Here is an 11,139-nt window from a genome sequence, read left to right as displayed (position 1 = left end):
GACTGCAATCCAGAGCAAGGGAAGTATTGCTTGAAGATAGGAATGACCATTAAAAGCATAAAGAAAGAGGATTTAGGGTTATGGTATGTTGGCCTTGACCAGACCATTGTCGACACTGCGGTACCATTCCGAGTAGTAGAGGTTAGGACAGGAGATAGTTCTACCGCCAGCCAGAATACCAGTAGTACCCCTGATAAAATGGACATTACCCGTGTAGTCATCCAGAGCCAAGGACCGGTGAGGATAGTTCAGACGAAAGATCTTAAGGAAGTGATTGAGGTGAAGACTTGGTTTGGGGATTCCAACATATGGCTGGAATTGATTCAGTATACAGCTAGATCAGTAGCTAAAGAAGAAGGTTATGCCTGCGCAACAGCCAAACTTCAGTTGACAACCATCCCCTTTCTACTCGATGGAATTAATTTACCAAGGGGAATGGCCTGTATGGTAAAGCTGTTCATGAAGGCAAGGAAGCCAGACAGTTGCACTGATCTGCATTATCTGTATCCTTTGTGCCCATTAGATCCAGACTTCCCCCTTTCACAGTCGCAGAAGGAGACTATTACTGTGTGGCTCGACACAACACACACGGATGGAACGTAGGGGAAGTAAGAACATGCAATAGGACAGAGAATGTTACAACTGATGAGACAATGAGGGACCTGACTGGGTGGTTGAGTTCCGAGGACTTTAGTAAGATAAAAAGGCTGAGAGCAGATGTCTGGTGGTTGTGTGGAGGTATGAAGCTGTGGCCAAACCTGCCTGCAAATTGGACTGGTATTTGTGCATTGGTACAGTGAGCCATGCCCTTCACCCTTATACAACACAAAGACCTAGTGCCAGGTGAAAGAGAGGGGAGGAGTGCTCCGTCAGGGTCCTTTGATGATAGAATTTACATTGATAGCATTGGGGTTCCAAGGGGGCTGCCTGATGAGTTTAAAGCTAGGAATCAGATATGGGCTGGATTGGAAGCAAGTATTTTTTGGTGGTTGACTCTCAATAAAAATGTGGATTGGATAAATTACATTTATTATAACCAACAGCGTTTCATCAACTATACCAGAGAGGCAATTCAAGGGTTAGCAGAACAGACAGCTGCGACCACTTTGATGGTATTGCAGAATAGAATAGCTTTGGATATGCTTCTGGCTGAAAAGGGTGTTGTGTGTGTGATGTTCGGATCTGAATGCTGTACTTTCATCCCTGAGAACACAGCTCCAGATGGATCATTGACCAAGGCCCTGGCCGGTCTAAACAATTTAGCTCAGGAGTTAGCAGAAAATTCCGGGGTGGACACGGCACTCACGGGATGGTTTGATAGTACGTTCGGAAAATGGAAAAAGGTTGTAATCACTGTGTTGTGGGCTGCTTTCACCTGTATGACTGTGTTGATATTATGTGGTTGTTGTTTGGTCCCTTGTGCGAGAGGTCTCATTTCCAGGGCTCTGGAGAGATCGATGATGGAGCAGATGGTGAGATACAGACTGATTCCAAGTTCAGACCAGTGGGATGACAAATACCTACCGCCGAGCCTGGTGGAGGATTCATTCAATTACGAGGAGCCCATGTTAGACGAGACCATCTTTAATGTTTAGGAAGACTGTTTCTCTAAATGAAGGTCATAGCAAAAATCCTAATCTGAAGAGTTATGACTGGACATAGGCTTAGAACAGTCATTGATAAGTATGTAATGAAAATACATGTATTCATTTTCTTTGATCTAGTTTGATTTTGTGTGACATTTCTGAATCCAATAAAAATAGATGTGTTATAGTGTATGTGAAATATTTAGCCAATAGGGTGGATTGTAATGGAAATAATATGATTAAAGGTTTGACTAAATGATTTCACCCTGAAAAGGTATAACCGAGTGATTATAAGATGAATGTACTAATGTGTGTGTGTCGGAAAAGTTGAAGCTTAAATGTTTAAACAGAGGATACATCTAAAACAGGATAAAACAAGTGCAGTAAGTTGTGAGAATGTTACTTTAACATCGACTCGTAACGTCACACTATAACTTCATGGGAGTCTAGTGGAAAGACTGCATGTTTTGGGTGGATTGAGTGACGTCTTCATCAACATTTTGCAGAATATTCCGGTAATATTTTCACCTCTTGTCAGCTGCAGATATTCATAAGGAGTTCCAGTAGTTTATTTGTCATTTGCAGGTATTAAAAGTAATACATACATTGTAATTCCTTGTTGGATCTCTCTCACATACAGGACAGTACATACCAGTGGAGGCTGCTGAGGGGAGGACGGCTCATAATAATGTCTGGAACAGAGTGAATGAAATGGAACACATGGAAACCACGTGTTTAATACCAATCCACTTATTCCCCTCCAGCCATTACAAGCCTGTCCTCCCTAAATAAGGTCCCACCAACCTCCTGTGGTACAAACACAAACAGTAAAATATATCATAAAAAATGCAAAGTGGTAGAAGACCAGAAAATATAACAAGCCTGTCACGTGTGAGTGTCCAGTGTGTGTGTGTGTTCAGTGTGTGTGTGTGTGTGTCAGTGTGTCAGTGTTTGTGTGTGTGTGTGTTTGTGTGTCAGTGTGTGTGTGTGTGTGTGTTTGTGTTTGTGTATCCAGTGTGTGTCCAGTGTGTGTGTGTGTGTCCAATTTGTTTCCAGTGTGTGTGTCCAGTGTGTGTGTTGAGTGTGTGTATATCCAGTGTGTGTGTATGTGTGTGTGTGTCCAGTTATTATTTCAGGGACACTGAGGAGCCAACATAATCAACCCCAAACCCTGGATAGAGGGGCTCAGTGAATGTGGAGGTGAATGTGATCAGGTGGGTCAGTGTGTCAGAGGAAGCTCTATAGAAGGACAGAGTGCCAGCTGACCAGTCCAGATACACTCCTACTCTGTGGGAGCTGGAGGAGGGGACGTCTATGGTAGTGGAGTTATTATTATGCCAGGCAATGTAACTGTTGTCATAGCAGAACAGACTCCAGGACTTGTCATTGTGTCCAAGACAACAGTCCTTACCCCTTCCTCTCCTGCTGATTCCTTTATATGTCACTCCTATATCAGCCCCCCCACTCCACTCTACCTCCCAGTAACAGCGCCCAGTCAGACCCTCTCTACACAGCACCTGTCTATAGTCCTCAAATCTCTCTGGGTGATCAGGATACGGCTGCTTCTCTCCCCTACATGTCACCTTTCTGTTCTCCTCAGACAGAGAGAGGAGTCTGTTTACTGTGTTTAGGTCCAGTGTGAGATCACAGACATCTGATGGATGAAACCAGACACAATATTAGAAATCATCATCATTCACATTAGAATGTTAACTCACTTTTCACTAATTCATTTAATGTCGATGTTTCTAGGTATCAAAAGTAGAAGTTAAGGTAACTTGAGACTTGTTGAATGATCATATGTTATACTGTATGGTAATATAAAACATACGTATTCACAATAACACACACACACGAAGCAACTCTTTGTAAACGTTGATGTCCCTGATTTCTGTTTCTGTAGAAGTACAGCTGATATTTAAGATGACCAAGTCAGTAATGATGGTGGTCTTTGACTAAACTTGAATTAAGACTTATTCTTAGTCATATTCTTCACAGCAGTCAACACTCACATTTTCTAAGTCCAGGTTTCATTCTGTTTTCTCCACCATGTTCCACACTGTAGCGGTAAGCAGAAAAACAGACAGTCATTGAGGGATACACCTGAACACACACACGCACACGCACTCACACACACACACACACTGGACACAAACACGCACTGGTAAGAACGTTTTCAGTGTTTGTGTCCAGTGTGTGTGTGTCCAGTGTGTGTGTGTGTGTATGTGTCCAGTGTGTGTGTGTGTGTGTGTGTGTGTGTGTGTGTGTGTGTGTGTGTGTGTCCTGTGTGTGTGTGTCCAGTGTGTGTGTGAGTCCAGTGTTTGTGAGTCCAGTGTGTGTGTATCGAGTGTGTCCAGTGTGTGTTTGTGTGTGAGTCCAGTGTGTGCGTCAAGTTTGTGTGTCCAGTGTGTGTGAGTTCAGTGTGTCCAGTGTGTGTGAGTTCAGTGTGTCCAGTGTGTGTGAGTTCAGTGTGTGTGCGTGTCCTGTGTGTATGTGTGAGTTCAGTGTGTGTGCGTGTCCTGTGTGTGTGTGTGTGCCAAGTGTGTGTGTGAGTGTGTGTGTGAGGTCAGTGTGTGTGTGTGTCCTGTGTGTGTGTCCTGTGTGTGTGTGTGTCCAGTGTGTGTGTGTGTGTGTGTGTGTGTGTCCAGTGTGTGTGTATTTGTCCTGTGTGTGTATTTGTCCTGTGTGTGTGTGTGTGTGTGTGTGTGTGTATGTGTGTGTGTGTATGTCCTGTGTGTGTGTGTGTGTATGTCCTGTGTGTGTGTGTGCGTGTCAAATCAAATCAAATCAAAGCAAATTTATTTATATAGCCCTTCGTACATCAGCTGAAATCTCAAAGTGCTGTACAGAAACCCAGCCTAAAACCCCAAACAGCAAGCAATGCATGTGAAAGAAGCACGGTGGCTGGGAAAAACTCCCTAGGAAAAACTCCTGAGAAAGGCCAAAAACCTATCGTGTGTGTGTGTGTCCTGTGTGTGTGTGTGTCCTGTGTGTGTGTGTGTCCTGTGTGTGTGTGTGTGTATGTCCTGTGTGTGTGTGTGTGTGTATGTCCTGTGTGTGTGTGTGTGTATGTCCTGTGTGTGTGTGTGTGTGTGTGTGTCCTGTGTGTGTGTGTGTCCTGCATGTCCTGTGTGTGTGTGTGTGTATGTCCTGTGTGTGTGTGTGTGTGTGTCCTGTGTGTGTGTGTGTGTGTGTGTGTCCTGTGTGTGTGTGTGTGTGTGTGTGTGTGTGTATGTCCTGTGTGTGTATGTCCTGTATGTCCTGTGTGTGTGTGTGTGTATGTCCTGTGTGTGTGTGTCCTGTGTGTGTGTTTGTGTCCTGTGTGTGTGTGTGTGTGTCCTGTGTGTGTGTGTGTGTGTCCTGTGTGTGTGTGTGTGTGTCCTGTGTGTGTGTGTGTGTGTGTGTATGTCCTGTGTGTGTGTGTGTGTGTGTATGTCCTGTGTGTGTGTGTGTGTATGTCCTGTGTGTGTGTGTGTGTGTATGTCCTGTGTGTGTTTGTGTATGTCCTGTGTGTGTGTTTGTGTATGTCCTGTGTGTGTATGTCCTGTGTGTGTGTATGTCCTGTGTGTGTGTATGTGTGTTTCACACTTGGACACACACAAGACAATCACACACACACACACAAAAACACACACACACACACAGGACACATTCACGCACACACACACTGGACAGACACACAGGACACACACACACACACACAGGACACACACACACACACAGGACACACACACACACAGGACACACACACACAGGACACACACACACACACAGGACACACACACACACAGGACACACACACACACAGGACACACGACACGACACGACACGACACACACGACACACACGACACGACACACACACGACACGACACACACACGACACGACACACACACGACACGACACGACACGACACACACACGACACGACACACACACGACACACACACACACGACACACACACACACGACACACACGACACACACACACAGTTAGCATATTACTTTGTCCAATTGGTGGTCAGAATGTTTGTCTTAACTAGCCGGAAAAGTCAAACATGTCTGATATGAACATTGACATAAACCCTCCACATACTTGAGTTTCTCCATTCTGCAGTGTGGATCCTCCAGTCCAGCAGAGAGCAGTCTGACTCCTGAGTCTCCTGGGTGATTGTAGCTCAGGTCCAGCTCTCTCAGGTGTGAGGGGTTTGACCTCAAAGCTGAGACCAGAGAAGCACAGCCTTCCTCTGTGACTAGACAGCCTGACAGCCTGCAAAGAGTCAAATCATATTTAAACCACACTGCTATTCTTTGGTGGTGAAAATAGTGGCAGTATATTTTTTCAACATATGAAACCTTCCATATCTATTCGTAAATTAATATATCGTCATTTAAAATGACAAAATATCAAAGTTTTGCCTGCAGATAGAAACATGTATACTACAAATATTTGAGTAGACTGACCAGACCAGTTTAAAAGCAGTATCAGTCAAAAGACAGACAGTGAGGTATCAGATTTAGATTGTATTGAGTATACAGTCCACACCATATCTATTTTGACAGTGAAGATAACATTTTAAAGGTGGCTCTAAACTCCAACATTTTGGATTTCAGACCAAATGTTTCATATGAGGGGACAGTATATAATGTCACCTTTTATTTGAGGGTATTTTAATACATACAGTTGAAGTCAGAAGTTTACATATACCTTAGCCAAATGCATTTAAACTCAATTTTTACAATTCCTCACATTTAATCCTAGTAAACATTCCCTGGCTTAGGTCAGTTAGGATCACCACTTTATTTTAAGAATGTGAAATGTCAGAATAATAGTAGAGAGAATGATTAATTTCAGCTTTTATTTCTTTCATCACATTCCCAGTGGGTCAGAAGTTTACATACACTCAATTAGTATTTGGTAGCATTGCCTTTAAATGGTTTAACTTCTGTTAAACGTTTCGGGTAGCCTTCCACAAGCTTCCCACAATAAATTGGGTGAATTTTGGCCCATTCCTCCTGACAGAGCTGGTGTAACTGAGTCAGGTTTGTAGGCCTCTTGCTCGCACACGCTTTTTCTATAGGATTGAGGTCAGGGCTTTGTGATGGCCACTCCAATACCTTGACTTTGTTGTCCTTAAGCCATTTTGCCACAACTTTGGAAGTATTGTTGGGGTTATTGTCCATTTGGAAGACCCATTTGTGACCAAGCTTTAACTTCCTGACTGATGTCTTGAGATGTTGCATCAATATATCCACATAATTTTCCTCCCTCATGAAGCCATCTATTTTGTGAAGTGCACCAGTCCCTCCTGCAGCACTTTAAACACTACTAAATTAATCCTGATGATGCCATGATTAATACAAATCATGAATGAATCATGAATAATAATGAGTGAGAAAGTTACAGAGCCCACAACAAAACATGCTAACCTATCACCATTACCAATAACAGAGGATAAAACAAAACAGCTAACCTCTCACCATTACCAATAACAGAGGCTACAACAAAACATGCTAACCTCTCACCATTACCAATTACAGAGGCTACAACAAAACATGCTAAACTCTCACCATTACCAATAACAGAGGCTACAACAAAACAGCTAACCTCTCACCATTACCAATAACAGAGGCTACAACAAAACATGCTAACCTCTCACCATTACCAATAACAGAGGATACAACAAAACATGCTAACCTCTCACCATTACCAAATACAAAGGCTACAACAAAACATGCTAAACTCTCACCATTACCAATAACAGAGGCTACAACAAAACATACTAACCTCTCACCATTACCAATAACAGAGGCTACAACAAAACATGCTAATCTCTCACCATTACCAATAACAGAGGCTACAACAAAACATGCTAACCTCTCACCATTACCAATAACAGAGCCTACAACAAAACATGCTAACCTCTCACCATTACCAATAACAGAACCTACAACAAAACATGCTAACCACTCACCATTACCAATTACAGAGGCTACAACAAAACATGCTAAACTCTCACCATTACCAATAACAGAGGCTACAACAAAACAGCTAACCTCTCACCATTACCAAATACAAAGGCTACAACAAAACATGCTAAACTCTCACCATTACCAATAACAGAGGCTACAACAAAACATACTAACCTCTCACCATTACCAATAACAGAGGCTACAACAAAACATGCTAATCTCTCACCATTACCAATAACAGAGGCTACAACAAAACATGCTAACCTCTCACCATTAACTAACTATAACTGTTAGTAAATTCCCCGGAAGTTTGCGGGGGTTATGCTTTTTCTGAACGTCACATGCTAATGTAAAAAGCTGTTTTTTGATATAAATATGAACTTGATATAACAGACATGCATGTATTGTATAACACAATGTCCTAGGTGTGTCATCTGATGAAGATCATAAAAGGTTAGTGCTGCATTTAGCTGTGGTTTGGGTTTATGTGACATGATATGCTAGCTTGAAAAATGGGTGTCTGATTATTTCTGGCTGGGCACTCTGCTGACATAATCTAATGTTTTGCTTTCGTTGTAAAGCCTTTTTGAAATCGGACAGTGTGGTTAGATTAACGAGATTCTTGTCTTTAAATAGCTGTAAAATAGTCATATGTTTGAGAAATTGAAGTAATAGTATTTCTAACGATTCAAAAATCGCGCCACTGGATATCCAGTGGCTGTTACGTAGGTGGGACGAGTTCGTCCCACATGCGCCAGAGAGGTTAAATTGATTTTATTTGGATTTCATGTAATGGACAAACACAAAATAGTCCAAATTGGTCAAGAGAAGAAAAAAAAAATACTTGTTTAAAAAATAACGTTAAAAACAGAAAAGTGGTGTGTGCATATGTATTCACCCCCTTTTTGCTATGAAGCCTATAAATAATATCTGGTGCAACCAATTACCTTCAGAAGTCACATCATTAGTTAAATAAACTCCACATGTGTGCAATCTAAGTGTCACATGATCTGTCATATGATCTCAGTATATATACACCTGTTCTGAAAGGACCCAGAGTCTGCAGCACCACTAAGCAAGGGGCACCACCAAGCAAGCGGCACCATGAAGACCAAGGAGCTCTCCAAACAGGTCAGGGACAGAGTTGTGGAGAAGTACAGATCAGGGTTGGGCTATAAAAAAATATCTGAAACTTTTAACAGCACCATTAAATCCGTTATTAAAAAATGGAAAGAATACGGTACCAAAACAAACCTGCCATGAGAAGGCCGCCCACCAAAACTCACAGACCAGGCAAGGAGGGCATTAATCAGAGAGGCAACAAAGAGACCAAAGATAACCCTGAAGGAGCTGCAAAGCTCCACAGCGGAGATTGGAGTATCTGTCCATAGGACCACTTTAAGCCGTACACTCCACAGAGCTGGGCTTTACGGAAGAGTGGCCAGAAAAAAGCCATTGCTTGAAGAAAAAAAAAAGCAAACACGTTTGGTGTTCACCAAAAGGCATGTGGCAGACTCCCCAAACATATGGAAGAAGGTACTCTGGTTAGATGAGACTGAAATTGAGCTTTTTGGCCATCAAGGAAAACGCTATGTCTGGTGCAAACCCAACACCTCTCATCACCCCGAGAATACCATCCCCAGCAGCATCATGCTGTGGGGATGTTTTTCATCGGCAGGCACTGGGAAACTGGTCAGAATTGAAGGAATGATGGATGGGGCTAAATACTGGGAAATTCTTGAGGGAAACCTGTTTCAGACTTCCAGAGATTTAGACTGCTAATTCAACACTTGAGTGGTTTAAGGGGAAAAATGTAAATGTCTTGGAATGGTCTGTCAAAGCATAGACCTCAATCCAATTGAGAATCTGTGGAATGACTTACAGATTGCTGTACACCAGTGGAACCCATCCAACTTGAAGGAGCTGGAGCAGTTTTGCCTTGAAAAATTGTCAAAAATCCCAGTGGCTAAATGTGCCAAGCTTATAGAGACATACCCCGGACATGCAGTTGTAATTGCTGCAAAAGGTGGCTCTATAAAGTTTTGACTCATTTTGGGGGGGTGAATAGTTATGCACGCTCAAGATATTTTTCTTATTTCTTGTTTGTTTCACAACAAAAAATATTCTGTATCTTCAAAGTGGTGGGCATGTTGTGTCCATCTAATGATACAAACCCCCAAAAATCTATTTTAATTCCAGGTTGTAAGGCAAACAAAAAGGAAAAATGTCATGGGGGTGAATACTTTTGCAAGCCACTGTACAGACATAAAATGGGAGAACTAGATACATAAAATGGGAGAACTAGATACATAAAATGGGAGAACTAGATACATAAAATGGGAGAACTAGATACATAAAATGGGAGAACTAGATACATAAAATGCTTTCATTTGTAAACGGTAAAACAGATACTAATAGTCTCTAATAAATGGTGACGTTCTGTTCTGTCAACTAAAATGAAACATTTGATCTCAAATCCAAAATGCTGGAGCACAGCACCACATGTAAAACTGTAAGCTTCACATTTCCAAACACATATGGTGTGGACTATGTGTGTCTGGTAAACACATGTGGATCTGGTGAACAGTTATCACTTGTTGACCAACTACAGGAATACTGACCTCAGAGTCTCCAGTTTACAGTGAGGATTCCCCAGTCCAGCGGAGAGCAGCTTCACTCCTGAATCCTTCAGGTCATTGTTACTCAGGTCCAGCTCTCTCAGGTGTGAGGGGTTTGACTCCAGAGCTGAGACCAGAGAAGCACAGCCTTTCGTTGTGACTCCACAGCCTGACAGCCTATCAAAGAGATCATCATGACTTCACAATAGTGTAGAAGGACAATGGCATTTGGTTTATTCTCTCAAACAACATATAGATTCATCTCCCATCTCCTTGAATTGTATGGTCATATTGTTATACTATTGTCAAAATCAATGCATTTTTTCAATATGTTTTTCAATATAATATTATATACATATTATAATACATATTTTTCCTAAACTGAATATTTCTTCCTGATGATTAGTTCTCATATGTCATTTTATGTACTCACAGAACAGCTCTGGAGGCTTTGACCACTGGCAGCAGCCTCAGAAGACCTTCCTCTGATCTGGAGTATTTCTTCAGGTCAAACACATCCAGCTCCTTTTCTGATGTCAGCAACACAAAGACCAGAGCTGACCACTGTGCAGGTGACAGGTTGGGTTCTGAGAGACTTCCTGAGCTCAGGAAGCTTTGGATTTCCTCCACTAGAGAATGGTCATTCAGTTCATTCAGACAGTGGAACAGATTGATGCTCCTCTCTGGAGAGGGATTCTCCCTGATCTTCTTCTTGATGTACTTGACTGTTTCTTCAGGGCTCTTTGAGCTGCTTCTTGTCTTTGTCAGTAGACCTCGTAAGTGCTTCTGATTGGACTCCAGTGAGAGGCCCAGAAGGAAGCGGAGGAACAGGTCCAGGTTTCCCATCTCACTTTGTAAGGCTTTATCCACAGCACTCTTGTAGACAGTAACTTCAGACTTGTCTTTTGTTTTCAGTTTGTCCATTAGATTCTCATTGTTGTTGATGAATGAGAGGAACACATA

The 11,139-nt window shown here is 42.3% G+C and overlaps 1 protein-coding gene across 1 annotated transcript; it reads right to left on the bottom strand.

Moving 5' to 3' along the window:
* Positions 1-2,635: 2,635 nt before the first annotated feature.
* On the bottom strand, positions 2,636-10,331 carry LOC115186598 (neoverrucotoxin subunit alpha-like; the record flags this gene model as incomplete). Its single annotated transcript, XM_029746186.1, has 4 exons — positions 2,636-3,240; positions 3,599-3,645; positions 5,682-5,855; positions 10,180-10,331. Coding segments are annotated over 4 exons (900 nt in total), but the record flags the coding sequence as incomplete, so codon positions are not given.
* Positions 10,332-11,139: the final 808 nt, after the last annotated feature.

Source organism: Salmo trutta, unplaced genomic scaffold (genome assembly GCF_901001165.1).
Source record: "Salmo trutta unplaced genomic scaffold, fSalTru1.1, whole genome shotgun sequence".
In the NCBI taxonomy this organism is placed as follows: Eukaryota; Metazoa; Chordata; class Actinopteri; order Salmoniformes; family Salmonidae; genus Salmo; species Salmo trutta.
This window is presented reverse-complemented; position numbering and strand designations above follow the sequence as displayed.